Raw genomic sequence first — 21,547 nt, forward strand, 5'->3', positions numbered from 1 at the left:
GTGCCCGAGGCCGTGGCACAGCCTGGCCAGGACCTCTCCTCTTCCACTTCCCTGAAGGGGGAAAAGAAAATCTGTGGAAGGTGCCAGGCTGCCAAGCTGGCTCTGGGGCTGTACTGGTGCCCAGAAAGCAACTGGGATGGGCAAGAGCTGCCCAGTGCGTGCCCCACTGCCTTCAGAGACGGGAAGAGGCTGGAGGTGGGGAGGAGGAAGGATTCAGTGCAGCGACAGCAGGGCCAGGAAGGGGTTTGCCAACCACATGCCCGGGGATGCAGAGGAGCCTGGGGAGGATCCAGTGGGATAAACCAGGGGGTGACAGCCCAGGTGGAAAATTGTCCCCTCCCTGCTTTCCAAGCCCCCACCAACCCCACCACAGCCACACGCTCCGGGTCAAAACACGACGTTATCCAGCACGGAGGGACCAGGAAGGGGTTTGCCAACCACACTCCCAGGATGCAGAGGAGCTGGAAGGATCCAGAGGGACAAACAGGGGGGTGACAACCCTTGGGGACAACCCCAGGTGGAAAATTGTCCCCTCCCTGCTTTCTAACACCCCCACCATCAAACCTCACTGCAGCTGCCCGCTGTGGGTCTAAACACAATGTTATCCAGCACGGAGAGATCAGGAAGGGTTTTCTAACCATATTCCCGGGATGCAGAGGAGCTGGAGAGGATCCAGAGGGACAAACCAGGGGGGTGACAACCCGAGGGGACAACCCCAGGTGGAAAATTGTCCCCTCCTGCTTTCCAAGCCCCCACCAACCCCACCACAGCCACACGCTCCGGGTCAAAACACGACGTTATCCAGCACGGAGGGACTAGGATGGGTTTTCTAACCATATTCCCGGGATGCAGAGGAGCTGGGGAGGATCCAGTGGGACAAACCAGGATGATGACAACCCTTGGGGACAACCCCAAGTGGAAAATTGTCCCCTCCCTGCTTTCCAACACCCCCTCTCCAAGCACCCACCAACCCCACCACAGCCACACGCTCCAGATCCAAACACGACGCTATCCAGCACGGAGGGACCAGGAAGGGCTTTCTAACCACATTCCCCGGGATGCAGAGGAGCTGGGGAGGATTCAGAGGGATAAAACCGGGAGGGGGGAGAAGGAAGGAGGACAGACCCAGGTGGAAAACTGTCCCCTCCCTGCTTTCCAACCCTCCACAAACCCCCCGACAGCTGCCCGCTCCGGGTCAAAACATGACGTTGTCCAGCACGGAGGGACCAGGAAGGGTTTTCCAACCACACTCCCGGGATGCAGAGGAGCTGGGAAGGATCCAGATGACAAATCAGGGGGGGTGACCCACCCGGAGGGGACATCTCCAGGTGGAATATTGTCCCCTCGCTGCTTTCCAAGCCCCCCTCCAGCCGCCCGCCGCGGGTCCAAACGCGACAGTTACCCAGCACGGAGGGGACAGGAAAGGTTTTCCAACCACATTCCCGGGATGCAGAGGAGCTGGGAAAGATCCAGAGGGACAAAACCGGGGTGGGGGGGGGCAACCCGAGGGGGCAAACTCTGATGGAAAATTGCCCCCTGGCTGCTTTCCAGCCCTCCCCCCCGCCTCCAGCCGCCCGCTGCGGGGTCAAAACACGGCGTTACGCAACCTGCCATAGGGACGCATCGGTGACCCCCCCCCCCCACACACACACCCCGGGAGAAAAAACTATCCTGGAGAGGGAGGGAAACTCAAAAGTCTTCCGAAAAAGAATCCCCCAGGCAAGGGGGGGGGGGTGGAGGGGGAGGACCCCCGGACCCCGCTGCCCGAAGAAACGAGGCGGGGGAGGAAGGCTGCGGGGGTGTCCCGGCCGCCACCGCCACCCCGCAGCTCCCGGATGTTGGCGAAGCTGAGTTGAGCTTCCCGCTGGGATCTGGGGCTCTGGGGGGTAAGGATTTTGAAGGGGGGAGCGCTGCTAGGGATGGAAAGCAGAGTTTTTTGCCTGCCCCCTACCCCCTCCTCTTCCTCCCAAGCCCTGCTGGAAGCGAACAAGGCAGAAGGAGTAAAAGCTTTGTCGGGAGCCTTACCGGGAGCGCGCAGCCAGCTTTAATCCGCCATGCAAAAGAGAAGGGGGGGGGGGGGGGGGGGGGGGGGGGGAGAGAAGGGGGAGGCCGGCAGCCGGAGGGGGTCGGGGATGGGGGGCAAGGGAATTTCGGGGGGGAAAGGGTTGAGGGGAATTGGGGGAGGGGGATAGGGGAGGTTGGAAGCCGCAGGCCCAACGCACAAAAGAAAAGTTGTTGGGTTTGCCTCGCTTGGGGTTGGCAGGAGATGGTTTCCCTTTTCCCCTCCCTCTTCCCCCCCCCCCCCCACCCCCCGCCTCCTCCTCTCCCTCCCCCTTCCACCTCCCCCCCCCCCCCCCCCCTTCCCTTTCCTGGCTCCGGGCCACCCCCCAGCCCCGCGTCACGTTAAAGGGACCGCGGCACAGCGGAGCCGGGGCGAGGGGGGAGGGACGGAGGACGGCGAAGAGAGAGAGCAGCGCTGGCTGCTGTCACTCCCAGCAAACAGCCTGGGGCACGGAGGGGCTGCCGCAGACCCTGCTGCTTCTCACCCTAGCAGGGCTTGGTGGGGGGAGCCCATGGTGGGGGGGGGAGCTCAGCGCCCGCTCGTCTGCCTCCCGTTAAGCCAACCGGAACCGCAGCCCCGAAACTCCCTCTCGCCGGCGGGGAGCGGAGCCAAGCCGATGACCACGAGGGGCTGCGGGACCCCCTACCCGCTGTGGGGAGGGGAAACTGGCAGAGTCCTGACTGCGATCAGGGACGCCTCCCCCCACCCCAGCTGCCTGCTGAGGAGCCAGCGGAGCCCCTCGGGAGCCATCCCCCGGGGGAGCTGCTGGGCAGCCCGCGGAGGCGCTCACGGCGGAGAAGGGGACAGAGGTGGAAGCTCAGCTGTGGAAGGAGTGAGGTGCGAGGCCCCGGCGTGGCACCTGGAAGCTTGGGCCCGCCGTGAGCGATAAATGGAGCGGGACCGGAGCTCCCCGCGGATTATCCTACCGGATCCGAGGAGCGCCGCGGGGATGAGGAGCGGCCGGTTGGGCACACGGAAGCGGCCAGAGGGAGGTGACCCCAGCAGGCTGAGCCGCGGTGGCAGCCGGAAGGTAGCCGCGGCACGCACAGGCCTTTCCCCGGCAACGCACCCAGCCGGCTGCCGGTCCGGTACCGGGACAAGGTCTTGGATCTGATCCAGTACCGAGCCTGGAGAGTCCCCCGTGGGTGTCTGGCGTGGGGCTGTCAACCCATGGCAGTACTTAGGGGCTCCTCCGAGGGCAGCGTGACAGAGCGCTTAGCCTCACCGACACCCCCCTCCCCGCAGACAGACCCCGGCCACGGTTACCCCGAAACGGTGGCACCGAGGACGGACCCAGCCCCCGTCCCCCCCCAAACACACACTCGAGGCCTAGGCCTAGGCCCAGGCCCCTACGGTAGGCCGAGCCTTAGCAAGGCCAGGGCCCACTGCTGCCTTCATCTGCGCTATCCCCGAGCCCTCCCCACTTGCCCCCGAGCCCTCCCTGGTGCCCGGGTCCTCCCTTTACCGTTACCGGGGCCGCCGCCGCCGCGATTCAAACGGCAGCGCCCGCCCCCGCCGCCTCCCCATTGGCCGGGCGCCGTCAGGTGACCGGAACAGGACTGCAAATCCCAGCGGCCCTTGCGCGCTGGGGCCGCAACTCTCGCGAGAGCCGCGGAGCACGCCGGGAGGTGGTCGCCAGGACGACGGCAGAGGGCCGGGGAGAGGCGGGGCCGGGCGGGGGCAGAGGCGGTGCTCAGAGCGGGGCCCGTGAAAGTTACCGGGACGCGCCTGGAGCCCTGCGGTGAGGCGGGACAGGAGGTGCGGAGATACGGAGGAAGGGGAAGTCGCTATGGGTAAAGGGACACGCGTGGGGCTGCGGGTCCCGGAAGGGGCGCGAGTGGTTTACAGGGGTGTAGGCCTCAAGCCCCACAACCCCGGGCGGGGGATAGAGCAGGGAGACTGGCGAGAGAAGGAGCAAGGGACACGCGTGGGGCCATGGAGGGGGCTCCAGGAGCGGGTGTCTGTGTTACAGGGAGGGTTAAGGGGAGGGGGGGTCCCGGGGGCCTTGGGACCCAGGGGTGGTTGACCTCCATGGGGGCAAAGAAACGAGAGTGGGCCATGGAGAGTTGGGAGGGAGAAAGGAGGAAGGGGCAAAGTTCAACCCCTCCAGCTCCAGCTTGGGATGGGGGCCACAAAAAAGGCCTTGGGGTGGTCACAGGGGGGCTGCTGGAGGGGTTCTGGGGAGAGAGGCTCCCCTAAAGGGAGGGCCAGGCCGTGGGGAGGACAATTTTGGGTAGGGGAGCATTCCCTCTTCACTCCCCACTCAACTTCTCTTTCTGCCCCCTCAGCTCTATCAAGCAGGGACCCTAACTCCCCCCCCCAGCCTCATGGGACCCCCAAAACTGCTGATGGGGAGGGGGGCTGCACACGAAAAAGAAGGCTCCAGGTACCATGGGGGGAGGCCACTCTCACGTCAGAACAGACTCTGCCCAGCCTGTAGGAGCCTTCAGCAGGAGCAAGAGGTCCCAGTAAGTCCCACTAGGCAGCTGGGAAATGAGTAGGAGGGCTCCAAGGATGACTTTGGGGATCCCCCCCCTTCCCCCAGAGGCAAAAGGAGACAAGCACTGGCTGAAGGTGGTTTTATCTACTGTGGCCAAAAAGAATCATTAAAAACCAACAAAAGAAAGGTTCCAAGAGGGAAAAATGACCTGGAGGGACTGGGGGAGGGGGGGGGGGTGTGACAGGGTTGGGGTACAGAAGCCAGCACACCCCCCCAAAAAATACCTCCCCTCCTCCTCTTGGTGTCTTGGCAAACAGTGCCAGCCCAGAGTGATGGGGAGGGAACTGGGGTGAGGTCTAAGTTGTTTGGGCCCCCCCCCCCCCAAAATGATGAGCAGAGAACTGGGGTGGAGTCTGTCCAAGTTGTTGGGGCCCCCTCAGAAGGATGGGGAGGGAACTGGGGTGGTGTGTGTCCATGCTCAGAGGGGCCCCCCCAAAATGATGAGCAGAGAACTGGGGTGGAATCTGTCCAAGCTCTGTGAGAGGAGGACTAAAGACCACCAACAAACCAACCCCAAGACCTCCCCTGCCCTCCACCCAAAAAAACCCCAAAGCCACCCAAAATAAAGCTTCCCCCCCCCCCAAAAAAAGCCCCAAAGCCCCCACCCATCCTGCCCAGAGGACCCCCAAGGTGCTGCAGCTGCAGGTCTGGGGGGAGCTCAGGGGATGCCAAACTGTACAACCAGTTCTTCTTTGGCGTCGACTCGGATCTGGGAGAGAGCACTGAAGGCATAGGCAGCTATCCGGGACACCTGCGGGGGACAAGAGCCTCCTGGGGGGCACTGATGGCCTCAGGTGGCCTCAGGGGCTCTGGGGGGGGAGGCACAGGACAAGAGGCTCCTTGGGGACACTGCTGGCTGCAGAGGGCTTTGGGGGCCAAGAGGCTCCTTGGGGACACTGCTGGATTCAAACAGCCTGGAGGGGACACTGCTGGATTCAGGGGGCCTTGGGGGGTACAAGAGGCTCCCTGGGGACACACTTCCTGGCTTCAGGTGGCCTCAGGGGCACACTGCCACCTTCAGGGGGCTTTGGGAGGGGACACACACAAGAGGCTCCTTGGGGACACTCCTGGCCTCAGGGAGCCTGGGGAGTGGGGGACAAGAGGCTCCTGGGGGACACTGATGGCCTCAGCGGGGTGACAAGAGGCTCTTTAGGGATACTGCCAGCTCAGGGGGGGTCTAGGGGGACACTGATGGCCTCAAGGTGGGGGGACACACACACACAAGAGGCTCCTTGGGGACACTGCCAGCCTCAGGGGGACCTGAGGAGGGGACAAGAGGCTCCTTGGGGACACTGCCAGCCTGGGGAGACACTGCTGCCTTCAGGGGGCCTGGGGGACACTGCCAGACTCAGGGTCATGGCAGGGAGGGACACTGCTGGCACTCCCTCTGCAGTCTCTCATGGGATTTGGTTCTTCAAGACCCAGCCACAAAGCCCCAGGGCACCCTCACCCCATGGCCCTCAGCACCACCCCAGCACCACCACCCCACAGCCCTCAGCACCACAGCTTCCCAACCCCCCCAGCCATGGGGACTCCACCACTGCCCTGGGCAGCCTGCCACAGGCCTGGGCACCCCTCAAGGGGCACCAATTGCTCCTCAGGGCCAAGCTCAACCTCCCCTGGCACAACCTGAGGCCAACCCCAGGAGCTGTCCCAACTCCAAGCGCCCAAGGTGCCACCTGTGACGCTGAGGGTGGAGGAACACCTCAGCTGGAGCCCCCTCCCCACGTCCCACCTCCCCCCCCAAGGCCTCCCTCACCTGCTGGAGGTCTGCAAAGGGCACAGGGTCGCTGGCCAGGACTTGGTGGGGCTGGCTGGTGAGAGATGGCAGCAGGGGAAGCTTCTTCCAGTGCGTCAGGGTGGTGCTGAGCATGGCCAGGCGGGTGCTGAGCAGAGCACAAGGGCCACAGCCCGGCTGGCACTGTGGCTGGGGCCTGGCACTGCCCCTTCAGGGGGGTCCTGGCACCGGGGTCCCAGCACCAGTGGTTGTGGTTCTGATAGTGAGGTCCCAAGCACTGAGGGGCTGGGGGCTTGATGTTGAGGTCCCACCACTGGGGTCCTGAGGGACTGATACTGGGTCTGGGGGCTTGATACTGGGGTCCCACCACTGGGGTACTGAGGGATTGATACTGGGTCTGGGGGCTTAATACTGGAGTCTCACCACTGGGGTCCTGAGGGATTGATACTGGGGCCCCACCACTGGGGTCCTGAGAGACTGATACTGGGTCTGGGGGCTTGATACTGGGGTTCCACCACTGGGGTCCTGAGAGATTGATACTGGGTCTGGGGGCTTGATAGGTCCTGATACTAGGGGGCTGGGGTCCCAACACCAGGGAACTGGAATCTTGATACTAGGGCCAGGGTCCCAGCCCTGGGGCACTGGAAATGAGGCTCTCACTCCCCCTATGCCACCACCCAAGGGCCAACAGGACAAGGAGGAGACCCCTCCAGGCACCCCCACCCCAGCCCTCCTCATTCCCAGAGGCAGGAAGCTGAGGGAGCATCCAGCCCTCCACCACCAGAGCCACCTTCAGAGCTCCCCCAAGCAGGCCAGGAGGGGGGTGCAGAGGGCCTCTGGCTCCCTCCCAGCCAAGACCAAGACACATGAGGAAGGTTGCAGCCCTGGGTGGAGCTGCAGGGCCCCACCTGTACTGCCGAGCTCTGTCCATGTACTCGTGCTGCTCCATGCCCTGGGAGTCTGCTGCTGACACATCGATGATGTTGCTGAGGAGACAGCAGGGAAGGCTTGGGAGAGAGCCTGGAGGCCACCCATGGACTGCCCCAGCACCAACACACAGCCCTCAGCACCACAGCTCTGCAGCTTCCCAGCCTGTCCACCACTGCCCTGGGCAGCCTGCCACAGGCCTGGGCACCCCTCAAGGGGCACCAATTGCTCCTCAGGGCCAAGCTCAACCTCCCCTGCCACAACCTGAGGCCATCTCCTCTTGGCCCAGCCCTCAGGAGCAGCCCTTGAGCCCCAGCTGGCTGCAAGCTGCTCTCAGGGAGCTGCAGAGAGCCACAAGCTCTCCCCTCAGCCTCCTCTGCTGCAGCCTCAACCCCCCCAGGGCCCTCAGCTGCTCCTCACAACTTCTCCACAGCCTTCTCCTCCTTCCCCAGACCCCTCCCCAGCTTCCTTGCCCTGCTCTGGCCCTGCCCCAGCCCTCAAGCTCCTCCTGACAGGGAGGTTCCAACCCTGCCCCCAGGCTTGCAGCTGTGGGCTCCCCAGTGCCCAGCCCAGGGGCACAATCCCTGCCCTGCTCCTGCTGCCCACACCATTGCTGCTCCAGCCCAGGCTGCTGCCCTCCTTGCCCACCTGGGCACCCCCTGGCTCCTCTCCAGCTGCTGCCACCAACCCCCCCAAGGCCTTTCCCCCCCAGGCACTTCCTAGCCCCTCTGCCCCCAGCCTGGATCCTCCCTGTGCCCCAGGGTCAGGTCCCAGCCCTTGCCCTTGGTGCCCTCATCCCATTGGCCTTTCCCATGGCTCCAGACCCCTCTGGAGCTCCCTCCTGCCCCTCCAGCAGCTCAACTCCCACCCAGCTTGGTGCCACCTGGCACCCTGGGGGCAGCAGGACCCCAGCCGTTGGCACTGGCTACGGTCAGGGACTGCTGAGAGCCCTCCAGGGGCTGGGTTGCTGCTGGGGAAGCCCTGCAGGGCCCTTGGGGTGGCCAGCATCTGAGGTGGGTCTTGGAAGGTGACTTTTAGGGGGGAAGAGGTGGCTGGAGCCCTGCTGCCCACAACATTGTTGTGCCCCAAGAGCAGCTCCCAGCCCTTAAGCCTGGCTCCACCTCATCCCCTCGGCCTCAACCCGTGGCTGCAACCTGTCCACGGCCCCGGGAGCCCCGGGGCGGGGCGGGGGGAGGGTCTCACATGGCGGTTTTGGCGAGGATGGAGGAGAGCATCGCCTGCTCGTCCGTGCGAGCCGAGGGCAGGTTGTGGTAGCTCTGCTCGGCGCCGTTCAGCGCCTTGCTGGGAGGGCTGGCCGCCGGCTCCAGCAGCCGCTTGGTCTCTTCCTCCTGGGGGCAAGCAGAGAGGAAGCTCAGCGCCCCTCCCCCGGGGAGGGAGGAGCTGCCTCTCCCTCCCCCGCCGCTACCCCGCACCGGATCGATTTACGGTGGGACAAGCCACAGCCCCCCGCCTCCTCCCTTTCCCCAGCGCTGTCTGGGGAGGAAAGGATGGCACCGCTCCGGCACCGGCGTGCAGGGGCTGCAGACTCCCCCCCAAAACACAGCCCGGGACACCGCGGGGAGCAAGGAGGTCGCACAGACCCCCAGGGCCGGGTTGGGAGGGGGCAGCGCGGCTGCTGTCACGGTGCAGAAAGCATTCCCGAAGCCCCCGGGGAAGGGGTGACGGTTCCTGGGATGGACACCGACCCTCCGCCGACCCCCCGCCTCTCCCCGGGACACCGACACACACACACTCCCACTCTGCCTCCCCCGGGACACTGACCCCCGACTCGGGCCGGACAGCCCCGGGGGAGACCCCCGGGGGCGGCGGGAGAAGTGTCGACCCCCAGCATTAAAGCAGCGAGTCCTGGGCAGACGGAGAACAGCTCCCGGTGGGGACTCCCCGCCCCCCCGGGAACATCCCACCCCGTCCCCGCTACGGTCGCTCGCCCCCCTCCTCCTCCTCTCCGCCTCGGTACAGACCTCCCTCTCCTCTTCCCCTTCCCCCACATCCCTTCCCCCTCCCCGGTACGGTCCACCCCTCCCCCGCCGTGACAGGGACAAGCCCCCAGCCCCCGGGACTGCCCCTCGCCGGCCCCGCTGTGGCTCTCTCGGGGGTGGCACCTGGTCGGAGGCCTCAGCCTCGCTGCTGTAGCAGCAGCCCATGGCGAGGCGCAGCAGGGCCGGACCGGCCCGGGCGCGGCTGCGGTGTCCGCTAGGGGCCCGGCCGCCCCGGTCACGTGACGGGGGACGGGGCGGAGCCTCCTCGTGACCTGCCATCGCGTCACGTGGGACGGTGCGGCAGGCAGGGAAAGCCAATGGGTTTAAAGGGCCGCGGTCACGTGAGGAGAAGCCAATCAGCGCTCAGAAAGGCGGGAAGAGGGGCGCGGAGGAGGGGGGGAGAGCCGCTCGCGGGAGCGCGCGCGCGCGCGCGCGCGGGGAGCGTCGTCATGTGGAGGGGAGGGTGGCGCGCGGGGGTTGAGGAGAGAGGAGGGGGGGACCTCGTCACGCGGCTGGAGGCGGTGCGCGCGCGTGCAGCGGCGGTGGTCACGTGGAGGGAGGCGGAGGAGAAGAAGGAGGAGGGGGAGGACGCTGCGGCGAGCGCCGCCTGGCGACGGCGGCCGCAAATAGCCTCCCGGTGCTGCTCCCCAGTGCATCCCAGTGCGCCCCAATGCTGCTCAGTGCTCCCACTACTCCACAGTGCTCCCAGTGCTTCCCAGTTCTCCCTCTGCCTCCAGTCCTCCCCAGTGCTCCCAGTGCATCCCACTGTCCCCAGTGCTCTCCAGTGCTCAACATGCTCCATGAGCTTCCCAGTGATTCCCAATGCTCCCAGAGCTTCCCAGTGCTCCCCACTGCTCCCAGTGTCTCCCAGAGCTCCCCAGTGCTCCCGGTGCTTCCCAGGTACTGGACCCTGTCCCCTCCCATGCCCGGAGCCGGTACAGGACCCTGTCCCCTGCCATGCTCGGCGCCGGTGCAGGACCCTGTCCCCTGCCATGCCCGGAGCCGGTGCAGGACCCTGTCCCCTCCCATGCCCGGAGCCGGTACAGGACCCTGTCCCCTGCCATGCTCGGCGCCGGTGCAGGACCCTGTCCCCTGCCATGCAGGTGACGAGCCGGTACAGGACCCTGTCCCCTGCCATGCCCGGAGCCGGTACAGGACCCTGTCCCCTGCCATGCCCGGAGCCGGTACAGGACCCTGTCCCCTGCCATGCTCGGCGCCGGTGCAGGACCCTGTCCCCTGCCATGCCCGGAGCCGGTACAGGACCCTGTCCCCTGCCATGCTCGGCGCCGGTGCAGGACCCTGTCCCCTGCCATGCCCGGAGCCGGTACAGGACCCTGTCCCCTGCCATGCCCGGAGCCGGTACAGGACCCTGTCCCCTGTCATGCCCGGAGCCGGTACAGGACCCCGTCCCCTGCCATGCCCGGAGCCGGTACAGGACCCTGTCCCCTGCCATGCAGGTAACGAGCCGGCACAGGACCCTGTCCCCTGCCATGCCCGCAGCCGGTACAGGACCCTGTCCCTTGCCATGTCCGGAGCCGGTACAGGACCCTGTCCCCTGCCATGCCCGGAGCCGGTACAGGACCCTGTCCCCTGCCATGCCCGGAGCCGGTACAGGACCCTGTCCCCTCCCATGCCCGGAGCCGGCACAGGACCCTGTCCCCTGCCATGCCCGGAGCCGGTACAGGACCCTGTCCCCTCCCATGCCCGGAGCCGGCACAGGACCCTGTCCCCTCCCATGCTCGGCACCGGTACAGGACCCTGTCCCCTGCCATGCAGGTGACGAGCCGGTACAGCACCCTGTCCCCTGCCATGCCCGGAGCCGGTGCAGGACCCTGTCCCCTGCCATGCCCGGAGCCGGTACAGCACCCTGTCCCCTGCCATGCCCGGAGCCGGTACAGGACCCTGTCCCCTGCCATGCCCGGAGCCGGTACAGGACCCTGTCCCCTGCCATGCCCGGAGCCGGCGCAGGACCCTGTCCCCTGCCATGCCCGGAGCCGGTACAGCACCCTGTCCCCTGCCATGCCCGGAGCCGGTGCAGGACCCTGTCCCCTGCCATGCCCGGAGCCGGTACAGCACCCTGTCCCCTGCCATGCCCGGAGCCGGTGCAGGACCCTGTCCCCTGCCATGCCCGGAGCCGGTGCAGGACCCTGTCCCCTGCCATGCAGGTAACGAGCCGGCACAGGACCCTGTCCCCTGCCATGCAGGTGACGAGCCGGTACAGCACCCTGTCCCCTGCCATGCCCGGAGCCGGTGCAGGACCCTGTCCCCTGCCATGCCCGGAGGCGGTACAGGACCCTGTCCCCTGCCATGCCCGGAGCCGGTACAGCACCCTGTCCCCTGCCATGCCCGGAGCCGGTACAGGACCCTGTCCCCTGCCATGCCCGGAGCCGGTACAGGACCCTGTCCCCTGCCATGCCCGGAGCCGGTACGGGACCCTGTCCCCTGCCATGCCCGGAGCCGGCGCAGGACCCTGTCCCCTGCCATGCCCGGAGCCGGCACAGGACCCTGTCCCCTGCCATGCCGGTAACCGGAGCCGGCACAGGACCCTGTCCCCTGCCATGCCGGTAACCGGAGCCGGCACAGGACCCTGTCCCCTGCCATGCCGGTAACCGGAGCCGGTACAGGACCTTGTCCCCTTCTCTTGCCGGTAACCGGAGCCGGTGCTGGACCCTGTCCCACTCCCATGCAGGTAACCGGAGCCGGTGCAGGACCCTCTCCCCCTCCCTCGCCGGTAACCGGAGCCGGTGCCCGCGGCGGTGCCCGTATCGGTAGCTGAGTCGTCCCCGGGGGCTCCGCCGCCGGCTCCTGCTGCCCGCAGCCTGCGCTCAGGTAAGTGCCGCCCCACTCCCCCTGCTCCCCCCCCAAGGACCCCCGGAGCCCCCAGACCCCCGCGGGACAGCAGCTCCGGGCGGGGCTGGCGGACAGCTGTCAGCTGGCACCACCCTGGCACCACCCAGTGCCAGCGCACCGGGGACACGACCCCAGCCCCAGTCACAGGACCCCAGCCCCAGTGAGAGGATCCCAGCCCCAGGGACAGGACCCCAACCCCAGGGACACGACCCCAGCCCTACGGACACGACCCCAGCCCTACGGACAAGACTCCAGCCCCAGTCACAGGACCACGGCTCCAGGGATAGGACCCCAGCCCCAGTATGAAGACCCCAGCCCCAGGGACTCTACCCTAGCCCCTGTGAGAGGACCTCAGCCCCAAGGACAGGACCCCAGCCCCAGTATTAAGACCTCAGCCCCAGCACCAAGCCCCCAGCCCAATACAAAGCCTCCTTCCCCAAGCCTTCATCCCATTACTAAGCCCCCAGCCCCAATATCAAGTCCCCAGCCCCAGTGCCAAGACCCCAGACCCAGTATCAGGACCTCAATCCCATTATGAGGACCCCAGCCCCAGTATTAAGACCCCAGCCCCAGTGACAGGACCCCAGCCCCAGGATCAAGCCCCCAGCACCAAGCCCTCAGCCCAGTACCAACCCCCAACTCCAGTGACAGGACCCCAGCCCCAGTGGCAGGACTCTAGTCCCAGTAGCAAGCCCCCTCCCCATCCCAAATCCCCACTCCCACTTCCAATCCCCCTTCCCCAATTCCAAGCCCCCCTCTTTATCCCCAAGCTCCCAGCCCCTGTACCAAGCCCCCTCCCCAACCCCAATCCCCCTCTCCAATTCCAAGCCCTCTTCCCATCCCCACTCCCCCTTCCCCATCCCAAACCTCCCCTCCCTATCCCCAAGCCCCCAGCCCCAATATCAATTCCCCAGCCCCAGTGCCAAGAACCCAGCCCCAGTATCAAGCCCCTTCCCCCTCCCCAATTGCCCTTCCCCAATCCCAATCCCAATCCCAATTCCCCCTCCCTATCCCCAAGCCCCCAGCCCCGGTACCAAGCCCCCAGCCCCAGTACCAAGCCCCCAGCCCCAGTATCAATTCCCCAGCCCCAGTGCCAAGCCCCCAGCCCCAATATCAATTCCCCAGCCCCAGTGCCAAGCCCTCAGCCCCGGTATCAAGCCCTTTCCCCTTCCCCAATCGCCCTTCCCCAACCCCAATCCCAATCCCAATCCCCCCTCCCTATCCCCAAGCCCCCAGCCCCAGTATCAATTCCCCAGCCCCTGTATCAAACCCCTTCCCCCTCCCCAATCGCCCTTCCCCAATCCCAGTCCCCCCTCCCCATCCCCAATCCCTCCTTCCCCAATTCCAAACCCCCTCTCCCCCATCCCCCAAGCCCTCCTCCTCCCTCTCCTCCTGTTCCCCCCCCCCACTATCTCCCCAGGCATGGTGTCCGCCGCCCTCGCCTTGGCCTTCCTCCCCTTCCTCCTCACCCTCCTGCTGCGCTACCGCCACCACCTGCTGCTGCTGCTGTGGGGGGTGGCGCTGGGCTGGCTGCGGGACCGCCTGAGCCGGGTGCCCCGGGAGCAGCGGGCATTCCAGTTCCTGCTGGCACACGCCGTGCCCGGCGACCCCCGCCACATCCTGCGCACCTTCGACCTCTGGTGCCAGCGCCGGGAGCACCTCAGCTGCGTGGGGCCGGTCAAGGGTCAGCCTCCGGGGACCACCAACCTCCGCCCCCCCAAAACCCCCTCCCCCACAACCCCTTGTGGCGAGCTGGGGGGAAAAGGGGAGGGAGGGTGATGGGCACGGGATGCCTGGCATGGTCGGGGCATCGTCAGTGGAGTTTGGGCAGTGCCAGGGTAGCTTGAGCATCGTTGGGCACGGGCATGGTGCCGGGGGGTATGGCCCCTGGAGTGCCTGGCAGGGTTGGAGCATTGTCAGTAGAGCTGGGGCAGTGCCAGTGTGGTTGGGGCACTGCCAGCAGAGATGGAGAGTGGTTGGCAAGGGCTTGGTACCTGGAACAGCTGGCATGGTTGGGACATCACCAGTGCAGATGGCATGGGCATGGTGGCATGGCCTTGGGATGCTTGGCATGGCTGGGGCATCATTGGTGGAGTTGGGGCAGTGCCAGGGTAGCTTGAGCATCGTTGGCATAGGGCTGGGGTATGGCCCCTGGGGTACCTGGCATGGTTGGGGCATCAGCAGTGGCATGAGCATGGTGCTGGGTATGGCCCCTGGGGTAGCTGGTATGGTTTGGGCATCAGCAGTGGCATGGGCATGGTGCTGGGGTATGGCCCCTGGGGTACCTGGCATGGTTGGGGCATCACCAGTGGAGATGGAGCAGCCTTGGCATGGGCATGGTGCTGGGGTATGGCCCCTGGGATGCCTGGCATGGTTGGGGCATCACCAGTGGAGTTGGGGCACTGCCAGTGGAGATGGAGCATTGTTGGCATGGGCATGGTGCCTGGAACACCTGGCATGGTTGGAACATCACCAATGCAGATGGCATGGTGGCATGGCCCTGGGATGCCTGGCACAGTTTGGGCATTATCAGGAGCATGGTGCTGGAGTATGGCACTAGGGTGCCTGGCACAGGTGGGGCATTGTCAGTGGAGTTGGAGCTCCACTGGTGTAAATGGAGCATGGTTGGCATGGGCACCACTGGCATGGCTGTGGCACCATTGCTGGAGCCACAGAACCATCAGCACTGTCCTGGCACTGTTGGCATGGCCATAGCACCAGTTGCTGTGGCCATGGCACCATCAGCACTGCCCTGGCACCATTGGCATGGCTATGGCACCATTGTTGTGGCCACAGCACCACCAGCACTGTCCTGGCACCATTGGCACAGCTGTGGCACCATTGTTGTGGCCATGGCACCACTGGCATGGCTATGGCACCATTAGTACTGTCCTGGCACCACTGACATGGCTATGGCACTATTGCTGTGGCCATGGCACCATCAGCACTGTCCTGGCACCATTGGCACAGCTGTGGCAGCATTGTTGTGGCCATGGCACCATCAGCACTGTCCTGGCACCATTGGCATGGCTATGGCACCACTGTTGTAGCCATGGCACCATTGCTGTGGCCACAGCACCATCAGCATTGTCCTGGCACCACTGGCATGGCTATGGCACCACTGTTGTGGCCATGGCACCATCAGCACTGCCCTGGCACTGCTGGGACAGCCATGGCACCATTGCTGTGGCCATGGCACCACTGGCACAGCTGTGGCACCATTACTGTGGCACCATTGCTGTGGCCATGGCACCGTCAGCACCACCCTGGCATCATTGGTATAGCCATGGTACCACTGCTGTGGCCACGGCCTGGCTGGCAGGGTCGTGGCACTTCTCCTCTCCCCAAGCTGGGGGGGGGGGGCACCAGGTGGGCGCCAGCCTCTGCTGGGCACCTGCAGGGCACTGAGGTGGCCTCCGTCCGGCGCAGGTCGCATCGTGGAGAGGCTGCTGGCAGAGAAGGCGCCGCTGAGGCTGCTGGAGCTGGGCACCTACTGCGGCTATGCCACCGTGCTGCTGGCACAGGGCATGCCCCCCGGTGCCAGGCTGTACAGCGTGGAGCTGAACCCGCAGCACGCCGCCGTGGCGGAGAAGGTCCTGAGGCTGGCTGGCATCGACGAGCAGAGGGTGAGGAGGGCGCACGACGGGACGGGGCGGGGATGAGGCAGAGGATGGGATGGGAGAGGGTGGGAACGGCCCGGGACACCAGCAGCCCCGCCTCGCAGCGCCCCCCTGTGGCCAGCTAGGAGGTTGGTTCCCCTTCTCCCCGCAGGTGGAGCTGCTGGTGGGGCCCTCGGAGGAGGTGATCCCCAAGCTGAGGCAGAGGCAGGGGCTGCTGCAGCTGGACTTCGTCTTCATGGACCACTGGAAGAGCTGCTACCTGCGGGACCTGCAGCTGCTGGAGAGCCTCCAGATGCTGGCCCCGGGGGCCACCGTCCTGGCCGACAACGTCCTCTTCCCCGGGGCCCCTCACTTCCTGCAGTACGCCAAGAGCTGCGGCAAGTACCGCTGCAGGGTGCACAGGGCCAGCCTCGAGTATTTCGAGGCCATCCCGGACGGCGTCGCAGAGCTCTGCTACCTTGGCACCCCCTGAGCCACTGCCCGCGGGCAGGGCACCCAGCCCCTGAGCCACCCAGCCCCTGAGCCACTGCCCCCGGGCAGGGCACCCAGCCCCGGAGCCACCCAGCCCCGGAGCCACTGCCCCTGGGCAGGGCACCCAGCCCCTGACCCACCCAGCCCCGGAGCCACTGCCCCTGGGCAGGGCACCCAGCCCCTGACCCACCCAGCCCCTGAGCCACTGCCCCCGGGCAGGGCACCCAGCCCCTGAGCCACCCAGCCCCTGAGCCACTGCCCCCGGGCAGGGCACCCAGCCCCGGAGCCACTGCCCCCGGGCAGGGCACCCAGCCCCTGAGCCACCCAGCCCCAGAGCCACTGCCCCCGGGCAGGGCACCCAGCCCCTGAGCCACCCAGCCCCTGAGCCACTGCCCCCGGGCAGGGCACCCAGCCCCGGAGCCACCCAGCCCCTGAACCACTGCCCCCGGGCAGAGCACCCAGCCCCTGAGCCACCCAGCCCCGGAGCCACTGCCCCTGGGCAGGGCACCCAGCCCCGGAGCCACCCAGCCCCTGAACCACTGCCCCCGGGCAGGGCACCCAGCCCCTGAGCCACCCAGCCCCGGAGCCACTGCCCCCGGGCAGAGCACCCAGCCCCGGAGCCACCCAGCCCCTGAGCCACTGCCCCCGGGCAGGGCACCCAGCCCCTGAGCCACCCAGCCCCTGAACCACTGCCCCCGGGCAGGGCACCCAGCCCCGGAGCCACCCAGCCCCGGAGCCACTGCCCCCGGGCAGGGCACCCAGCCCCGGAGCCACTGCCCCTGGAGCCACCCAGCCCCTGAGCCACTGCCCCCGGGCAGGGCACCCAGCCGCGGAGCCATCCAGCCCCTGAACCACTGCCCCCGGGCAGAGCACCCAGCCCCGGAGCCACCCAGCCCCTGAGCCACTGCCCCTGGGCAGGGCACCCAGCCCCTGAGCCACCCAGCCCTGAACATGGCTGTGGAAGGAGCCTGGAGGCTGCTGTGGTTTGTGGTGGGGAAGAGAGGAGAGCGAGGGCAGGGGAGAGCTGGGGTGTGGGGAGACCACCCCGCAGTCCTGGCTTGGTCAGAGGAAGGAGGCCATGGAGGGCACCTTCAGCCAGCCTGCTGCCAGCCCAAGAGGGAGTGCCAGGCCTGGCCAGGGTGGGAAGCTCCTGGAGGCCAAGCAGGGCAAGGGCAGGGTCCTGCCCCTGGGCAGGGACAACCTCCTGCAGCAGCACAGCTCAGGAGGGAGCTGCTGGGGAGCAGCTGCCAGGAGAAGGAGCTGGGGGTGCTGGGTGAGCACACGGAGCTGCCCAGCAGCCAGCAAGGTGTCCTGGGGGGGCAAGGAGCAGAGTGTGGGCAGCAGCAGGGGCAGGGAGGTTCTGCTGCCCCTCTGCTCTGCCCTGGGGAGAACACAGCTGCAGGGCTGGGGCCAGGGCTGGGCTGCCCAGGGCAGAGCCTGGGAAGTGCTGGGGAGAGTCCAGGGGAGGCTGGGGAGAGGCTGAGGGCCAGAGGAGGACAACAAAGGTGGGGAAGGGCCTGGGGGAGGGCGTTGTGAGGAGCAGCTGTGGGCCCTGGGAGCTGCTGCTGAGGCTGGAGCAGAGCAGCCCCAGAGGGGATCTGAGCAATGCTCAGCAAGAGCTCAAGGAGCTGTGGGGGGCAAGAGGCTGGGGCTGGCATCTGCTGAGTGCTGCCCAGGGCTCAAGGGGCAGGCAGGAGGTGCCAGCAGGAGCAACTTGTTTGGGGTGAGGCTGCTGGAGAGGCCTGCAGCAGGCTGCCCAGAGAGGCTGTGGAGAGCTTCCACCCCCCCCTGGTGCCATGGTGCCCCTGGGCAAGCTGCTGGGGGTGCCCCTGGCCTGGGTGGGCTCCAGAGCTCCCTTCCCACCCCTCTGGGGCTCCATGCTCCAGGCTCTGCACCTCCCTCCCCCCCCCCCAATTTTGGGCTCTTTTCCTGAAAACTCAGAAGTTTATTAGAAAAGTCTGCAGTGCTGCCCAGTGCCAACCTCTCCACCCCTTCTCCAGCTCCCCTCTGTGCCCTACCAGGGCAGGAGAAGCTTCACCAAACCTCCACCTCTGCTGCCAGCAGGGTGCTGGGGGAAGGATCTTGCTCCTCCCCCCCCACCCCCAGCTTCAGCTGTGCTGTGGACCTGGCAGAATCAGATCATCCACTGGTCCTGATCCTGCTCTGCCCCTTCCATGTCCACCTGGGAGGAGGAAGAAGACAACACAAGCAGCTGAGCCCTGGGGGCTGTTGGTGTGCCAAGGCCCTGGGGGTGGTGGCTGCAGCCCTGCACCTCGGTGCCAGGAGGAGCTTGAGGGCTGGGGCAGGGCCAGAGCAGGGCAAGGAAGCTGGGGAGGGGTCTGGGGAAGGAGAATAAGGCTGTGGAGAAGTTGTGAGGAGCAGCTGAGGGCCCTGGGGGGGTTGAGGCTGCAGCAGAGGAGGCTGAGGGGAGACCTGCTGCAGCCCTGGGCCTCACCTCATTGATCTCCCCATCGTCAGGGGACTCATTGTAGTCGTTCATCTCATCCATGTCCTGCATGTCCTCATCGTCCTCAGAGTCCTCCTCGCTGTCCTCATCATCTTCATCGTCCTCCTCCTCCTCCTCGTCATAGTGCTGCAGGCAACAGAGCTCCAGCAACCCCTCCCCCACCACCAAGTCACCTCCCCCTGCAGGAGGGGGAGCTGAGGACCCCCCCAAGAGTCACCTCCCACTGGGGGAGGAGGAGCTGAGGACCACCCCCCAAAACCCACCTCAGAAGCTGGCTTCCCGATGGGCACCAGGTTGTTGTCCTTCTCTGCTATGCTCTGGAGCTTTGGGAAGGAAAGAGGTTAGCTGAGGACACCTCCAAGGCCACCCCAAGGGCCCTGCAGGGCTTCCCCCAGCAGTAACCCAGCCCCTGGAGGGCTCTCAGCAGTCCCTGACCATGGTCAGTGCCAACGGCTGGGGTCCTGCTGCCCCCAGGGTGCCAGGTGGCACCAAGCTGGGTGGGAGCTGAGCTGCTGGAGGGGCAGGAGGGAGCTCCAGAGGGGTCTGGAGCCATGGGGGAGGGCAATGGCATGAGGGCACCAAGGGCAAGGGCTGGGACCTGCCCCTGGGGCACAGGGAGGCTCCAGGCTGGGGGCAGAGGGGCTGGGAAGTACCTGGGGGGGAAAGGCCCTGGGGGGGTTGGTGGCAGAGGCTGGAGAGGAGCCAGGGGGTGCCCAGGTGGGCAAGGAGGGCAGCAGCAGCCTGGGCTGGAGCAGCAATGGTGTGGGCAGCAGGAGCAGGGCAGGGATTGTGCCCCTGGGCTGGGCACTGGGGAGCCCACAGCTGCAAGCCTGGGGGCAGGGTTGGGCAACTCCCTGCCAGGAGGAGCTTGAGGGCTGGGGCAGGGCCAGAGCAGGGCAAGGAAGCTGGGGAGGGGTCTGGGGAAGGAGGAGAAGGCTGTGGAGAAGTTGTGAGGAGCAGCTGAGGGCCCTGGGGGGGTTGAGGCTGCAGCAGAGGAGGCTGAGGGGAGACCTTGTGGCTCTCTGCAGCTCCCTGAGAGCAGCTTGCAGCCAGCTGGGGCTCAAGGGCTGCTCCTGAGGGCTGGGCCAAGAGGAGATGGCCTCAGGTTGTGGCAGGGGAGGTTGAGCTTGGCCCTGAGGAGCAATTTGTGCCCCTTGAGGGGTGCCCAGGCCTGTGGCAGGCTGCCCAGGGCAGTGGTGGAGTCCCCATGGCTGGATCTGTGGTGCTGAGGGCCATGGGGGAGTGGTGCTGGGACTCCCATCAGCCTCAAGGTCTTCCCCAACCCATCCCAGGACTCTGCTCCACCAAGCTGCTCAATCCCCACAGCTAATTCAAGCTTAATTAAAACCCTCCTGCAGCTCTCACCCTCAGGCACTCAGCAGCTCTCCTGACTGCTGGGGGGTTTAATTAATTAATCAATTACCCTCATTAACTAACTGGCTCTAATTACTGTGCAGCTTTCATCCAGGAGAGCTTTCCTCTCCCCAGACCCAGTGGCTGCTCCTGGCTGGGCTCCTGGCACCAAACCCAGGGGGCACTGGGCTCAGGCCGCCCCATCCATCATTAGGGGAGGTTCATTAGTTAATTAATTAGAGGTTGGGCTTAAGCAGCAGCTCTTTAAGTCAGCCTTCTCCCACAGCTACCCCTAGCACTGGGACCCCTTCCACACCCAGTGTCCAACTCCCCCCGGCCTCGGGACCCTTTCCAGGTCCACTGCCCCCGGCCCCTACACGGCCACCAGAGCCCACCCAACCCCGGTACCCCCCCTGCTCCCGGCCCCATCCCCGCCCCCGGAGCCCACCCAACCCCGGTACCCCCCCTGCTCCCGGCCCCTACACGGCCACCAGAGCCCATCCAACCCCGGTACCCCCGCTGCCCCCGGCCCCTACACCGCCCCCGGAGCACACCCAACCCCGGTACCCCCCCTGCTCCCGGCCCCATCCCCGCCCCCGGAGCCCACCCAACCCCGGTACCCCCCGCTGCTCCCGGCCCCATCCCCGCCCCCAGAGCCCACCCAACCCCGGTACCCCCGCTGCTCCCGGCCCCATCCCCGCCCCCAGAGCCCACCCAACCCCGGTACCCCCACTGCTCCCGGCCCCTACACCGCCCCCGGAGCCCACCCAACCCCGGTACCCCCACTGCTCCCGGCCCCTACACCGCCCCCGGAGCCCACCCAACCCCGGTACCCCCGCTGCTCCCGGCCCCTACACCGCCCCCGGAGCCCACCCAACCCCGGTACCCCCACTGCTCCCGGCCCCTACACCGCCCCCGGAGCCCACCCAACTCCGGTACCCCCCCTGCTCCCGGCCCCTACACCGCCCCCGGAGCACACCCAACCCCGGTACCCCCGCTGCCCCCGGCCCCTACACCGCCCCCGGAGCCCACCCAACCCCGGTACCCCCCGCTGCCCCCGGCCCCTACACCAGCCCCGGGGCCCACCCAGGCCTGGTGCTGCTGCTCCTGCTGCTGCAGCTCGGTCTCATCCACGCAAGGCCGATCAAGGTTGAACCACAGGGACTCGGTAACGCGGGGCAGCAGCGAAGGGAACAGCGTGGACATGGCGAGGCAGCCGGGCCGGCCGCGGGCGGCCGCGTCCCGGAAGTGGAAACCTCCCGTACCGGAAGTTGCTGGGTGTCCCTCCTGCGCATGCGCAAAGAAAGTACCGCGCAGCGGGGGCGTGGCTATGCTGGGGGCGGGTAACGGGCGTGGTTAGTGATGATTGACAACTGCGGCGGCTCCCCGCCCCGAAGCGAGCCCGAGCCGGGGGGAGCGGCAGCGGCTTCAGGGACCCCCCTCGGGTGTCTGTGACCCACGGAGGGGTATTTGCGACCCATGGTGGTCATCTGGGACCCTTCCTGAGATATCTCAGACGCCCCCACGGATGTCTATGACCCACGGGACAATACCTGGAT

The 21,547-nt window shown here is 66.7% G+C and overlaps 4 protein-coding genes and 1 long non-coding RNA gene across 5 annotated transcripts; 3 read left to right on the plus strand and 2 right to left on the minus strand.

The window, feature by feature from the left end:
- The first annotated feature begins 2,802 nt into the window (after positions 1 to 2,802).
- On the plus strand, positions 2,803 to 4,879 carry LOC137461359 (uncharacterized). The gene is made up of 2 exons (XR_010993345.1): positions 2,803 to 3,855; positions 4,351 to 4,879. It is a non-coding gene; the product is annotated as an uncharacterized lncRNA (long non-coding RNA).
- Positions 4,880 to 5,155: 276 nt separating this feature from the next.
- On the minus strand, positions 5,156 to 9,483 carry LOC137461358 (ragulator complex protein LAMTOR1). Its single transcript, XM_068171118.1, has 5 exons — positions 9,351 to 9,483; positions 8,431 to 8,576; positions 7,209 to 7,286; positions 6,322 to 6,448; positions 5,156 to 5,313 (listed from the first exon to the last, which is right to left on the minus strand). Exons 1-5 carry the CDS (start codon positions 9,390 to 9,392, stop codon positions 5,221 to 5,223), a joined length of 486 nt encoding a protein of 161 aa, XP_068027219.1. The 5' UTR covers positions 9,393 to 9,483; the 3' UTR covers positions 5,156 to 5,220.
- A 193-nt stretch (positions 9,484 to 9,676) lies between these two features.
- LOC137461363 (basic proline-rich protein-like) lies at positions 9,677 to 12,003 on the plus strand. The gene is made up of 5 exons (XM_068171122.1): positions 9,677 to 9,864; positions 10,128 to 10,905; positions 11,004 to 11,294; positions 11,393 to 11,791; positions 11,917 to 12,003. Exons 1-5 carry the CDS (start codon positions 9,677 to 9,679, stop codon positions 12,001 to 12,003), a joined length of 1,743 nt encoding a protein of 580 aa, XP_068027223.1.
- A 1-nt stretch (position 12,004) lies between these two features.
- On the plus strand, positions 12,005 to 17,103 carry LOC137461361 (transmembrane O-methyltransferase homolog). The gene is made up of 4 exons (XM_068171121.1): positions 12,005 to 12,056; positions 13,498 to 13,761; positions 15,507 to 15,703; positions 15,849 to 17,103. Exons 2-4 carry the CDS (start codon positions 13,500 to 13,502, stop codon positions 16,167 to 16,169), a joined length of 780 nt encoding a protein of 259 aa, XP_068027222.1. The 5' UTR covers positions 12,005 to 12,056; positions 13,498 to 13,499; the 3' UTR covers positions 16,170 to 17,103.
- Positions 17,104 to 18,092: 989 nt separating this feature from the next.
- Positions 18,093 to 21,245, minus strand: LOC137461364 (anaphase-promoting complex subunit 15). Its single transcript, XM_068171123.1, has 4 exons — positions 21,075 to 21,245; positions 18,899 to 18,958; positions 18,624 to 18,761; positions 18,093 to 18,350 (listed from the first exon to the last, which is right to left on the minus strand). The coding sequence occupies exons 1-4, from the start codon at positions 21,192 to 21,194 to the stop codon at positions 18,303 to 18,305; spliced, it is 366 nt and encodes a 121-aa protein (XP_068027224.1). The 5' UTR covers positions 21,195 to 21,245; the 3' UTR covers positions 18,093 to 18,302.
- Positions 21,246 to 21,547: the final 302 nt, after the last annotated feature.

Source organism: Melanerpes formicivorus, unplaced genomic scaffold (genome assembly GCF_026170545.1).
Source record: "Melanerpes formicivorus ecotype bairdi unplaced genomic scaffold, bMelFor1.0.p_v2 SCAF_1914, whole genome shotgun sequence".
Taxonomy (NCBI): Eukaryota; Metazoa; Chordata; class Aves; order Piciformes; family Picidae; genus Melanerpes; species Melanerpes formicivorus.